At 38.1% G+C, this 13,583-nt stretch overlaps 1 protein-coding gene across 2 annotated transcripts in view; it reads left to right on the top strand.

Moving 5' to 3' along the window:
- IGSF5 (immunoglobulin superfamily member 5) overlaps positions 1-12,045 on the top strand; it is a 31,617-nt gene extending 19,572 nt beyond the window's left edge. For both annotated transcript variants that reach the window (XM_089508102.1, XM_089508101.1), the window contains 3 exons: positions 2,841-2,956; positions 4,978-5,045; positions 11,673-12,045. In XM_089508102.1, the coding sequence (XP_089364228.1) occupies positions 2,841-2,956; positions 4,978-5,045; positions 11,673-11,768 (280 nt within the window). In that variant the 3' untranslated portion in view covers positions 11,769-12,045. The remainder of the gene's footprint in view (positions 1-2,840; positions 2,957-4,977; positions 5,046-11,672) is intronic.
- Positions 12,046-13,583: the final 1,538 nt, after the last annotated feature.

Raw genomic sequence — 13,583 nt, 5'->3', positions numbered from 1 at the left:
ATAAATCCAATTCCAAACTGAAATTTTAGAGTGCGACTTCAGTAGAGGTCTGGTTTTGTAGCAGGCTTTTCTTATAGGAGCCTTCACATCCAGTATTTGCAAGATATTCCACAGGAGGTCACTATAAACCAGAGTAGCTCACTTCTTTGAGTATTAGCAATGATTACAGTAAATGTAACAAAGATCTTGATGTATAGAATTTTGGTGGAAACAAAAACAGAACTGGAATACACAAGTTAATTGATACCTACAGGCAGGAAAATGAGATTCCGTTGTCTGCTTTTTTAACAATAATTCAAAAACAACCTTTTGAAAGATGATGCTTGGCAGTAAATTGGTCTCTACTTAGCAAAAGGCCCATTTCCACTTACCTGTAGATTCGGTTCCTGAACTGAATCCTGAAACCGGTTCAGCAAACACAGTGGTTCCCACTATGTTTGCACTATGTGTCTGTTTTGACAGGCTTCCTATTAACATGGCAGGAGAGGCTTCCCCAGCCTCTCCTGCCACGTCTGCATCCTTCTCTCCCTCCTTTCCTCCTGCCTAGGGGTCCTGGCGGTGGCAGCAGTGGCGGGGGCTGTCAGGGCTCCCTCCACCTCCTGCTTCTGCTCCCTTGCCTTCATCTGTTCTTCTTGCGGCAGAGGAAAAGGCTGCCAGCCAGGGCTCATTGGACATGCCTCTGTCCGGCATGCCTTAGTCCATCCTCCAGTGATGTCCAGGATGGAGGCATGTCCAAAGACCCCGGGCCGGCAGTCGCTGCCATTGCTGCCACTGCTGCTGTCCTCCAGGCTTCTGGGGCCTCCCTGAGCTTGGCCATTTTGGGATTCTGGGAGGCCCCGGAAGCCTGGAGGATAGTGGTGGTGGCGGCAGCAGCACTGACGGAGAAGGTTGCTGGTCAGGGGTCTTTGGACGTACCTCCATCCTGGATGTCGTTGGAGGACAGACTAAGGTATGCCAGATGGAGGCACGTCCAATGGGTCCTGGCTCGCAGCCTTCTCCATTGCCAGGTGGCAGAGGGAACCCTGATAGCCTCTGCTGGTGCCATTGCCAGGGGCCCCAGGCAGGAGGGAAGGAGGAGAGGAGGAGGAGAGGAAGGAGGGAAGGAAGAGAGGAGGAAAGAAGAAGGGAATGAGGAAGAAGAGGAGGAGGAGGAGAGGAAGGAAGGAGGGAGGGAAAGAAGGAGGGAAGGAAGGAGGTATGGGTGGGAGGGGGGCACAGTTGGGTCAGAGAGGGGCTGCCAGGGCAGATTCAAATCCGTCCTGGGTTTCCACTGGGCTGAATTGATTTATTGTCACATAAATCGATTCAGCCCAAAAAAGAGCGGGAAAACCCAGCTCCTTTTTGGCACAGGTTAAATGGGGGAAAACCATGCCCCCCTTAGGAATTGATTCCAAATCGATTCCCAAGTGGGAACCAGGGTGGTTTAAAACGGACTGTGATTTCACATGATCCAAGTTAAACAATAGTGGGAATGGGCCCAAAATGACTTTTTAACCACTTACCGTGGTGCAAACCAATTGTCTTCCTTTTTGAAGGCATGAGGTTGTAAAGTTTTAAAAATATATGAGATGTTCAATAGTATTAATTAGAAGATTTTAAATCAATACAGAGATAATTAAAATGATGCCATTGTGGACAGCATACAAAATTTTATTTTTGTTTGCCTTCACCTTTAAAGAGCACGGATTGAAAAATAACTGCTGCTATCAAAGAAATTTAACCCAGATTTATAGCTAATTCTTGCAAATGCTTATGTTACTGTTACATTTTGTTTAACCTTACTGAGGCAGTGACATTCTGAACATTGAGCTCTAGACAGAGGGATCCAGTTTGGGGTCATGATCTATTTTTCATTGGTATTTCAGATGTGATATTTTGTGCCAAAGTGTTCATTGTTATTATAACTTTTCTTCAGGTATATAGTTAAGATTGATCAAGTTATTTTTTTTTTATTTAAACGGGGTTTATTTCTTCAGACTGCCATTCCTTAATTTCCCTGTGAATGAAGTTCAACAAAAGTTGATGAATTAGCTTATAATTTAAAAATACATACAATGAATTTAAAACCAATGGGAGTGTGTTTTTTTTAAAGTGATAATTTTGAAAACAAGAAGAAACATCTCAGTTCATCCACTTCAGTTCAGAGGCCTGACAAAATTATAATAGTTTTAGGTTTACTACTATGCTCTTAGCAGTGTGATTTTGACAGCTTTTTGGCATTTGGATGTTCGTTTCTATTGTATGAAGATGTTGAAGACACATTGGCATTTTGTAGTATTCCCATTTTTTCTTTTTTTTCTTTTAACAAATGTACAACTTGAGACCATAAGGCAGAAGTCAGCAGTGTTATCTCCAACACATACCTCAGAATTCATTGAATCATCATATTTCTAAAGGGATGCAGCAACTGAACTGAGCCTTGTCTTCCTACCAAAATTGGGCAGCTTTTTCATAGGCATATGCCTTAATAACTTTTTCTGGGTACAGGGGAGATAAGGTGGAGGAAGAAAGATGTATTTCCATCTAGAAGGAGTCTCAGAAAATTTCCTTAGCCTTTGTTAAAATTTATTTTCTTATCTTCTAGGAAAGGCATCTTGCTACCACTTTATCTAGCAAAGCCAGACCTATTGGGCAGTATTCGCCATTAAAACTATACTTTTCTTATTGAGACTGCAACTGCACAACCATAGAATTATTCTTTAGAAAACTAAACAAAGAATTAGAAGAAGGTTTGATAGATTTGCCATAGGGTCATTATAAGTTGGAAATGACTTGAAAGCACACAACAATTATTTCCTTGCACAGGTGGATTTTAAATATAAACCATTTTTATTTTCTAGGAATATTTCAGAAAATAAAACCACTAATAGAAATTTAGAGACAATGTCACATGATGGAAATGAAAATTATGGCTACAATCCAGAGGAAACAATGTATGATACTGTGCAAATGAGAGGTATGTTGTATGGAAAGATTGGCTGATATCCTGCATTGATTTGTTAGAGTAAAAAGTTCCAAAGAGAACAATGTCTTTTATGTGCTTTCTGGCTGCCATTCCTACTGCCCTGCAAATGGCTTTGGGAGCATGTTCCAGCAGCTTGATAGTTAAACTGTCTCTCTCTCTCTCTCTCTCTCTCTCTCTCTCTCTCCCTCTCCCTCCCCCCCCCTCTCTCTCTCTCTCTGTGTGTGTGTGTGTGGTAGAGGTTGGGTCATTGGCTGAATGCGGTACTGGATACCCTCTTCTGCAATGACCCTAAAATGCAGGAATAATAGTTTATGTCTGTGCATATTGCCAACAGGATTATGACCACTGTATATGCTGTAGTTACTTCATATGCTGATTTTAAACCACCTTTTGATAGTTAGAAAACAGCGTGGAAAATTCTAGTTTTCCTCGGAACAGTGTGATACATGGTTTGAAAAGATAGAATCAAGTGATTCTATTTGAAAAAGTCAGAATCAAGTGAGTGAAGAGATGAGACTTAACTTGCCAGTATATGAGAACAAACAACAAAATGTCTGAAATTTCTCATCTCTTTTCTCCAGAATCTTTATCTGTGTATAACTTTAGACATGCATTTATCATACAAAATACAAAATTCTTCATATCTGCCTTATTCTTGGGTATTCTTCTGGTCACTTCCAGTAAGGTGTTTTAGAATGATGCACTCCTGATATATTTTAGAGTGGTATATGCATGTCGAAAGCCTTATCCCTCATCTGGCTCTGTTCAGAAGGATTTGTACATTGTTAGTGCTGTTGGATTTATCATTAAGCAAAATGTGATTGCCATAGCAATCTTGCTTCATATTGTAATATGTAGAATACATTAGTTAATTAGGTAGATAGGTAAATATCCCATTTTTCTTCCAGTGCAGAAACCAAAGTAGCTTAATTTTTAATGTTCAGTGCAGATGATTAAAATTGAATACAACTAAAGATCTAGCATAATCATAAAGAACAATTTAAAATAATGAAATAAACTATCATATGGGGAACAGCACCAAATTAAAAGCAGGTTTAATGTATTTAAACATGACAAATGAAGAAAAAACTGCAGTACACCCATTAAAAAACTCTTCTGGGCAATCAATTAATGGTCAACAACTAATATAAATGAATAGGTCTTTGCCTGTTCATTTAAAAAGAGTAAAGAGGAGGCCAAGCCTAGCCTACTATTGGAGGGAGTTCCACAGCCTAGGTGCAACCTTTGAGAAGACTCTCTCTTGTGTCTTCTCCAAGTGTGCCAGTGAGACCATTGGGATTATGAGAAAAACAAAACAGCACTCTGTAGCCATAATAGTCTCACACTGGGTTCTGGGTGACAGAGGGTTGCAAACCCCAGGAAATAGAATTTAAAGTCCATTAGCAATGCAGAAAGAAACCTCCATTGAGATCCACCTTGTCTCTGTCCAGTGCTACCCACCCCTCTCTTTGGCAGAGAACATTGAATTTCTCAAGAAGTCTCTGTGCTGTTGTATTTGGTATTATTTTAGATGCTGTTTGGGTAAAACACCAAATGTAGTTCCAATAATAATAATAATAATAATAATAAACAATTTTATTTGGGGTTTTTTGTGGGGTTTTCGGGCTATGTGGCCATGTTCTAGAGAGTTTGTTCCTGACGTTTCATCAGCATCTGTGGATGGCATCTTCAGAGAATGCTTGCCTGGAAAAAATGGATATATATATTTACACACACACACTGTGTGAGCCTGGGAATGCAGGAATGATTTGCATGTGTATTGTTTTTATCTGGATATTATTGTATGTTTCTACATGGGCAACACAGCTAGCCCTGGATATGTTTCCTTAGTTAAGGAGATTGTTCTGTTTTGTGAAGAGTTATCTCTTCTTTTTATACAAAAAGGACTTCTACAAATACCTGCTGTTTTGTATTCTGAAATGATTTACAGTTCCTGCCATTTCAAACAATAATTTACAACAATCTTGTGTATATTGTGTTCTTTCTTGTAGGAAATGCCACTGTTAGACCTCGTTTTTATGGCCCTAATCAAGATGCAAATGTGAGCCCTGTGTCAGAGGTAATTAGGACAAGTTTTTTTTTGGAATGGTAACGTGTTCCTTAAACATGTAATGGATCTACAGTAAATCATGCTTTTCCAAAGAACTGGAAAATCTTTTTTAAAAACCTACATTTTAGTTTTAATCTTGAAATTGAGTGTTCTTTTCATAGCCTGAGCACAGCAAAACAGTAGATTTTGTAGCATTTTTGAGACTAATTGAAAGGGGAAAAAACCTAGTATGAGCTTTTGAGAACACAGTCCACTTCATCATCTGCTTCACAAATTGTATGTAATGAAGTGGTCTGAGTCTACAAAAGGTTATAACTTTTTCACATTTAGCCTCAAAGGTGTTACTGGGGAGTTTATCACATGGGAGGAAAAGTGCCATGCCGAAATCTCATGCATAAACGGGGTTTAAATCCTGGGGAAATCCCACAAGAGTGGGATCGTTTTTAGATATGTCATGTGAATTAAGCGACATTAATCCATATAAAAAGTGGCAAAAACACGTTGCTTTTTAACTTCGGGATTTTCCTGAAGTTAAAAAGTGGTCTGATTTTACAGCTTTTCGCATGGGTTAATGTTGCGGTAATGCTTAATTTGAGTGACGTCATCTGAAAACAATCCCGTTGTGGGATTCTCCTGGATTTAAACCCTGTTTATGCACGGGATTTGGGAGCTTCCCTCCTGTGTGATAAACTCCTGGATTTATTTATGTTTTTTCTTTGTTTTTGCTACAACAGTTTTAAATAGTTACTTCTTTGAATACTACTACAGTGGAAACCATTTTTAAAACATCTAATTTGTATACAGTATTTGGATACAAAGGTTTATGACAGTAGAAAGAAATGACATCTTGTCTGTTTTGTTAAAAATTTCATGCATTTTCTGGATTTTTCTGCATATAATTTTCAGCACTGAAATGGAAAAGTAGATGAGGGAAGAGAACTGTGGCTAAACAACTTTAGTGGCTTTCCACAGTTTTAAAAATGCAAGTGATAGTTTCAGTTTTTGCCATGTAATGCTCAATATAAGCAATAAATGGAACACAATGTTGGCCTACACAATGTTGGCCTTATTGACAAGGGTCTTTCCCTTCTCTTGCACTTCTGCATTTGTCTCTCTCAATCTTTATTATTTTTAAAAGTTACCACTTTAAACATAATAACACATTGACTTCTGTAAACAAGCCTAGGTGGTTTCATTTTAAATTTGTTACAAATTATCCCCCTCCCCATATTACAAATAAATGCAGATAACAACTACAGTACCTAGTTTATCAGCTACACTTTCTATTGTGTCTTCTATTTCATTAAATAAATCATTAAATCAATTCACTCCTTAAAAAGTAAATTACCTCTTTTTCCCCTTCCCCCTTTTCATATGAATTCTGTTATTTCAATCTACTTATATATTAAACAAACATATATTAATTTTGCTTACATTTGTATTCTTTACCCATTTATCCACATCATCTATTTGTTCTTTATTTGCTTGTCCATATACATTTAAATAGACCATTTCTTCTTACAATATTTAAAGACTGCTTCCCAATCTTTCCCCCATTTCTCAGTTGGCTTTCCTCTAATTAACATTGTTAATCTATCTAACTGTAACATATCTAATATTTTCATAAGCCATTCATCAGTTGTTGGGAGTTCAGAATCTTTCCATTTTTGTGCAATAGTCATTCTTGAAGTTGTTATTAAGTATAATATACATTTTAGATGCTTTCTTTCCTCTTTACCATCCACTATATTGAGAAGAAAGAATTCAGGTTTTACCTTAATTTTAATTTCAAAAATTGTCTGTAATATCTTAGGAACCTCTATCCAAAACTTGTTTGTTTTTACACATGTCCAACAAATATGATAATAGTACCTTCACATCTACCACATTTCCAGCATATTCCATTTCCATTTTTATACATTTTTGCTAAATTACTTGGGTTTTGCTGTGTATCTTAGGCTTGCAGTTTTTTTTCTTAATGTCCCTATTTCCTTCAAGCTTTTGCCATGTGCAGTGCCAATGTGCAAAACAAAACATATGGCTCACCAGTCATTACCAAAATGTGACACAGATATCATTGCATACATTATGGCACTAGCAATCCTTCCCTTGTTCCTGAGATAAAACTTTGCACCCTCTTATGGAGCTCCTTTGGCTTAATTTCTCAATTCTTGCAGCAACGATCCATAATGTGTGAGTATTTTCTCATCATGAATCACAGCAAGCCTAGGGACAAATCATTTGAGCCACCATATCCTTGAAATGTGAACCCCATATATTCTACTTTTATTTGATCTCTGAGAATATCTATCTTTTGATGTTACTCTGTAACACAGAGGTCAGTTTTCTTTTTCATCTTTGTTCTCAGAATGTATGCTTTTTAATCTGTTTGATTTAGAGCTGAGAACAATTGTTGTTGAAAGAACAGATCAAAGTCACCTTAACTGTGGGCTATCACTTGCTAGGCAGTTTCTATAAAAATAAGGCATCATAGAGAGTGAGACAGACCTGCTTCATAATGACCTAGAGTAGTGATTCTGAAACGGTGAGGCAGGACCCTCAGGGAGAGACACAAGACTTGGAGGCTTTGATCCCTCCTCCTCCTCCTCTTCTTCCCAAACTTTTTATGTGTAAAATGTACACACGCGTTGAATTAAATATTGAACTTACTTAAATGAAACTTTTCTAATTTGAACAATGTTATTTCCTTATAAAATGTTAACATATGAATATGCATGAATATGCAAATTTAAATACACAGACTATGTAAACAAATATTATTATTCATATACTGCATTGAGTGGAGGCACATGACATCTGCATATCGATGTAAAGGAAGGTCCTGAGGGTAAAAGGTTTCAGTACTACTGACCTAGGGTGTAGCCACACTTCAGAATTAAAGCAGTTTGATACCATGTTAACTGCTATGGCTCAAGGTTATGGATTTCTGGGATTTTTAGTTTTGTGAGATATTTAGCCTTTTCTGTCAGAGCGCCCTGGTGCTACAACAAACTACAAACCCCAAGAATCAATATGATGGAGCCATGACAGTTAAAGCAGTATCAAACTACATTAATTTAGCAGAGTGGCAGCACCCAAAGTCTATAAGTTTAGGTGCTTTTACAGGAGACTAGTGTACAGTATCAAGGAGTGCTATTCTGGCAATGTTATAATTCATCCACAGGGAGAAGGAGTTGTAAAAACTTTTGTTTTTCATTCTTGACTTATGTTTAATCTGATTGCAACTCCTGACTCTTCCATCAATGTTGTAGGATGATTTTCCTCATTTCACCCAATGCCAGCAGGTGCCACAAAATATCATAAAAAGGAAACAATTCAAATAACAATAACTGAGCCTCCTGTCTGTTGAGATCATTTCAGGGGAAGGATTCCAATATTGGGTCATAATATTGGGGAAAAGGTGGAATATAAATGAAATAAGAAGGAGCATTGGCAGGACTTGTGGAGGTAGCTTGATGAGTAACTCAAAGGGACCACATGCTATCAATGATTTGGAAGTACAGTAAACAACAGTGATTTAGAACCAAAACAGTTTCCTTGTTTTTACCTTAATAGTAGGGGAACACTTCAATTTTTACATCACATGTGCGGGGTGGGATGGGGGAATAACTGAACTTTCTATAGAAAGAGAAGACTATTTTTCTTTGTCATCTGTATTTTTGGGGAAGGAAGGAGAAGACTGACCCAGGGAATGAAAAAACAGCTGCATGTCACCTGCAAGAGCACATGATTGCCACCCTCCATGGCAGCCCAGTTCCATGTAAAGAAACAGATTTTTCTTACTGCAAGCAAAACCAGATTAAATGCTTGGTGCTGTGAAAAACTTTCATTCACTTCAAGAAGTTATAAATCTAGCTCCTTAGATTTTTAAACCTATATCGCTGATCAGCAGCAGGTTTGGCTATGAACAAAGATAAGAAACACAACCAACAAGCATGTGATACCAGCTCTCTTCCCTTGCTGTTTTCCTAGCTTACTGTATACCAGTTGACAAGATCTCTGGTTTGCTTTGTAATGCTGATGAATTCCTGTCTGAAAGGATACCGCTGGGCAAATTGAAAATTCAGGAATCTGTAACTAAGAACAGATGTGGAGGCGTCATACATCTCAATAATGTCATAAGAGGAATGATAGAATATTCACAATAGATGCAATTCTTGTCTCATTGTGGGAAGATCAGTGTCAAAAACTCAGTTATAGGTATCAATGCTAGCTTTAAGAAGAATGGATGCACATACCTAGTTTGATTAACAGCTTCTGCAGTTGGAAATGAAAATAAATGTTTGAGTGTTCATGATTTTGTCTGTGATTCCAAACACCATCTTTATTTAGGCTACCAAAAGCGAGGCAGTGGTTTCAAGAGACTGTTTACTGCGGTGTTGGCAGCAGTGTAACAATACAGTATTGGACACATTGCTTTATGCATTAGCCCTTTATGGTTTATTAAATAATTTAGATCTTACAGTTGGGCCTCTGTATCCATGGATCCTGCAATCATGGAATCTGCATCCATGGTTTCAACTATCCACAGCTATAAATAAATAAATAAATAAATAAATAAATAAATAAATAAATAAATTCCAAAAGCCAATCCTTGATTTTCCATTTTATATATGGAACACCATTTCACTATGACATTGTATATAATGAGACTTGATCATCCATGGATTTTGATATCCCCAGGGGGTTCCTGGAACCAAACCCCAGGAGATACCAAGGGCCCACTGTATATTTTCAAGTTACTAAGAGTCTACAACAGAGGTGGGCAATGGGGAGTGGGGAGCCACATTAGACCATAGAAAGACACCCCCACCACACTCCCATGCTGAGAGAGAGAGAGAGAGAGAGAGAGAATCAGAATTCCCTCCCCACCCAAATTCTCCAAATAAACCAGAATTCCCCCTTCTATCCACGTGCCCTAAACACCTTCTAGGCCCAGCATGTGACTTCCAAAAGTCAATTCCTGGACTCAAAATGACGCAGGGAGGCAAAAATGGTTTTAAAAAAGTTCCATACCCATAGAAGTCATTTTTGTGTCCCCAGGGTCATGAAATCAGCACTGTAAGGCTGTGTGCAGGCTGGGGGCAACACTTTGCTCGCCCTTGGTCTCTTTGGAGACCAGAAATGCCTATAATAGATGCACTAAACTATTCTTATGTGTTTAAAATTATATACAGACTTGTACTAAGTTGCGATTTAAGTATACATAATAAGTAAAAGTGTTGTACCACAGCTCAGCGGGCCATATTCATGCAAGCTGATGAATATAGTTTACACAGAGCAAGCACAGCAATGCAGAAAGAGGTTCAAACTAGAAAGGCAAGAAGTTATTGTTGAATTTTTCACTGTAATATATGGTTATTTTTCAAAGTACTAGTTTTAATTTACATTGAAACAAAACTGAAATATATTATTAATGGTTTTTCAGCAACAATAAAGTTGGCATGAGTCCTAAGTTTCTGCATATGATTGCAGAACTGAGTTGGGCTGCTGCTGATTAAATCATGAAATAATTGATTAATTCCTCTAAAAAGGCTACGCTATGAAAATGTAGCATTCATCTTATGTAGTAAAAAAAATCCTTAAATGATGATAAAAATATCAGTACTTTTAGTTTTACTTGTGAAGGAAACACACTGGTCACTGAACCCTGACCCAGCTAAAGTTTGTCTTGCCTAAATTGGTCAGCTTTGCCTCTGCAGAAGGCAGATATACAACACACTTCTGAGTTTACTCGGGGGCTGTAGGCACAGGCCCAAAGGCCCATGTTCACTCAAGCCTTGCATCACCTGGTTCAGATGATACAGGCCAATATCCCCAGACTGGACGCTGATCTGGCAATCCTGGTCCAATCCTCTCTCAAAGGGCCCTTAGCATGGGTCAAAAAGACCCACTGTTTGTCTCAGAGTTTCTAGGAAATTCAGCAGCAACACCTGGCAGACCAGACTGCCCTGCACCCCCTTACCATCCTCCACTGTCAGGATCTCTGATGTGGAAAGGGAATGGGGGTGTAGCCAGGCAATCTATTTCCATGTCAGATGCTGCAATGGGGTCGTCTTAGTAGAGGCAATGGTAGAGGAAGATAAGGGGTGCACAGTGGTGGTGGGTTTATGTTGTGGCAACAGGCAGGGATGTAAACACCTGGCTGTCCCAGCACTGCCCTGGGAACCGACCCGTGCATGGCCTGTGTTATCCAGGCTCATCTGCTCAGCCCCTCAAGAATAAATCTCTCTGTGTTTTGTGAGGCTTACTGCATAGTTATTGTGTTTAAAACTGAAGGGTTCATTATGGTCCAAAACATAATGCAGAAATAATCCAGTTTGAGACCACTTTAACTGCCCTGGCCCAGTGCTAGGGAATTCTGGGAATGGTAATTTTGTGAGACATTTAAAGTTCTCTGTCAGGACGCTCTGGTGCCACAATAAACTACAATTCCCAGGATTCCCTAGCACTGAGCCAGGGCAGGTAAAGTAGTCTCAAACTGGATTGTTTCTGCAGTGTGTTTTTGACTTATGATCCACTTTAGCTGGACCAAGACTGCATTTTTAACAGAGCCACTTATGAGGAATATAATTTAGAAACACTATATGTAACTGTTATCTATATCATTTATAGGTCCATTATGATAGACAGCACGATGAAGCACTTCCATCAAGAACTACTGCTTACCCAGTTCATCCAAGGAAAACCAGGAATGTGACACTTGTATAAGAAACTACTGTCACCGTAGCTGGGTATCACAACCTCCAGACAATCATCAACCTGAAAATTCAGCACAATAGATTCATTTTTCAGCAGTGTATCTGAGAACCAGCAACTTGTTGAGGAACTTTAAGAATTCAGAAAGGCTGCTTTCTTTTCTTTTCTTTTTTAAAAAACTGTTATTTAAAACAAAAAGGCTTGCACTTTCTCCCTTTTAAGACATTTATTTTGCATGATGAAGAATTCTGTGAAATATAAATGTTTATGCATTATACATTATACATTCAAGTTGTTAGTTGGTGCAATAGAAGATTTAATTTCATTTTTCATATTCATCCCAAAACCATTCATTTCACTTGATTCATTTATACTGTAATGTAAGGCCAAATTTTATTCTATATACAGTATATTATATATTTGCTTATAATATAAGCAATATAAGGAGTAAATAATATTTATTATATCATTTTTCTGGTTTGCATAGAGTGGATAGTACTGACACTGTAAGTAGATCAAATCAGGCACATCCAGAGATAATCACAGCAGAAAAATAACTGGAGTGGTGAACAGCTATTAAGACATAATGAAATCATGATTTTTACTAAAGCTAACGTGAATGCATGAGGATTTTTAAAAATATCTTTCTCATTTTTAGCCGGCATTGTACAAATCTATAGCACTTGTCATCTCAAATGCTTACTATTAATACCTCAGATCTAGCAGATAATGTTTCAGCAATTCAGCTATACAATGATATCACAAACAATTGCTCTGAAGGATGTCTGTTTGATTCTATTTTGATTGTTTCATTTATGTATGCTCCTCTTGCTCAACAGCTCCATTTAAAAAAAGTTCAAAGGCAGACTCATTAAAATCAATAAATTCCAGTTTTAGAAGGGGAGTTTATGTTCATTGCAAAAGAATGGATTTTGACAAACAATTTTTCTCTATTGCACATTGACTTCAAAGTCTTTGTATAATACATCAGTGATGGTCTACCTCACCGTGGACTCTGTATTGTCATCATAATACAAAATAACATACATATATATAATTTTGGCCTGCGTGTATTTCCCCAGATTTACATGAGTAGAAAACAGTCTAAGCCAGTGCTACTCAAGCCGATCATTCCAGGATTGATTCAAGTCCTTGAGCCATTAGCTGCCAGTCCCTTGTGTGTTTCCAAGGAAGAAACATACAGTTGTAGCCAGTGGGCACAGATATCACATGAGTCCCTAGACCAGGGGTTCTCAGCCTGTCCTTCGAGGAGCCCTTAGGGCTCCGTGTGCACTTCCCAGGTGTTCTGCAGCCGCTCCAGGAAAATGAAAGAAATAAAAATTGAATGAAGTTAAAGAATAAGAACATATGCTTATATATAAACACCATTAACTTGTAAGACATAGGGTAGGCCTCTTAGGGCCTCCGCAATAGAAATAAGGGCTCCATGAGTCAAAAAGTTTGGGAATCCCTGTCCTAGACCATTGTAAAAACAATAATGGCTGGTCCGCCAAACCAGATAGGATCTTAAAGTTTCACAATGTACAATGCATAGTTAGGGTGAGCTTATACTGAGTGTATACTGATCGGGTTCAATAAGACTGGGGATTAATGAATAGTGCATGCATCTCTCTGTCATACCATTTTTCCTTGCTCAAAAAGAGAATTGCTATGAAACTTAGCATAAAATAAACGGTGGTGTAAGTTTACCCCAAAACAAATATTCCATAACCACACAGGATTTAGATCCAGTATAAACGTTCTTCAAATTCCTTTTGGATTTCACATTGAATAAATTACCTGAATTCATTGACTCATATCAATTTA

This window comes from Sceloporus occidentalis, unplaced genomic scaffold (assembly GCF_023333645.1).
Source record: "Sceloporus occidentalis isolate IW3139 unplaced genomic scaffold, rSceOcc1.0.p SCAF_2, whole genome shotgun sequence".
NCBI classification, from domain to species: domain Eukaryota; kingdom Metazoa; phylum Chordata; class Lepidosauria; order Squamata; family Phrynosomatidae; genus Sceloporus; species Sceloporus occidentalis.
Note: the sequence above shows the minus strand (reverse complement) of the source record. Positions and strands in the feature narration are given on the sequence as shown.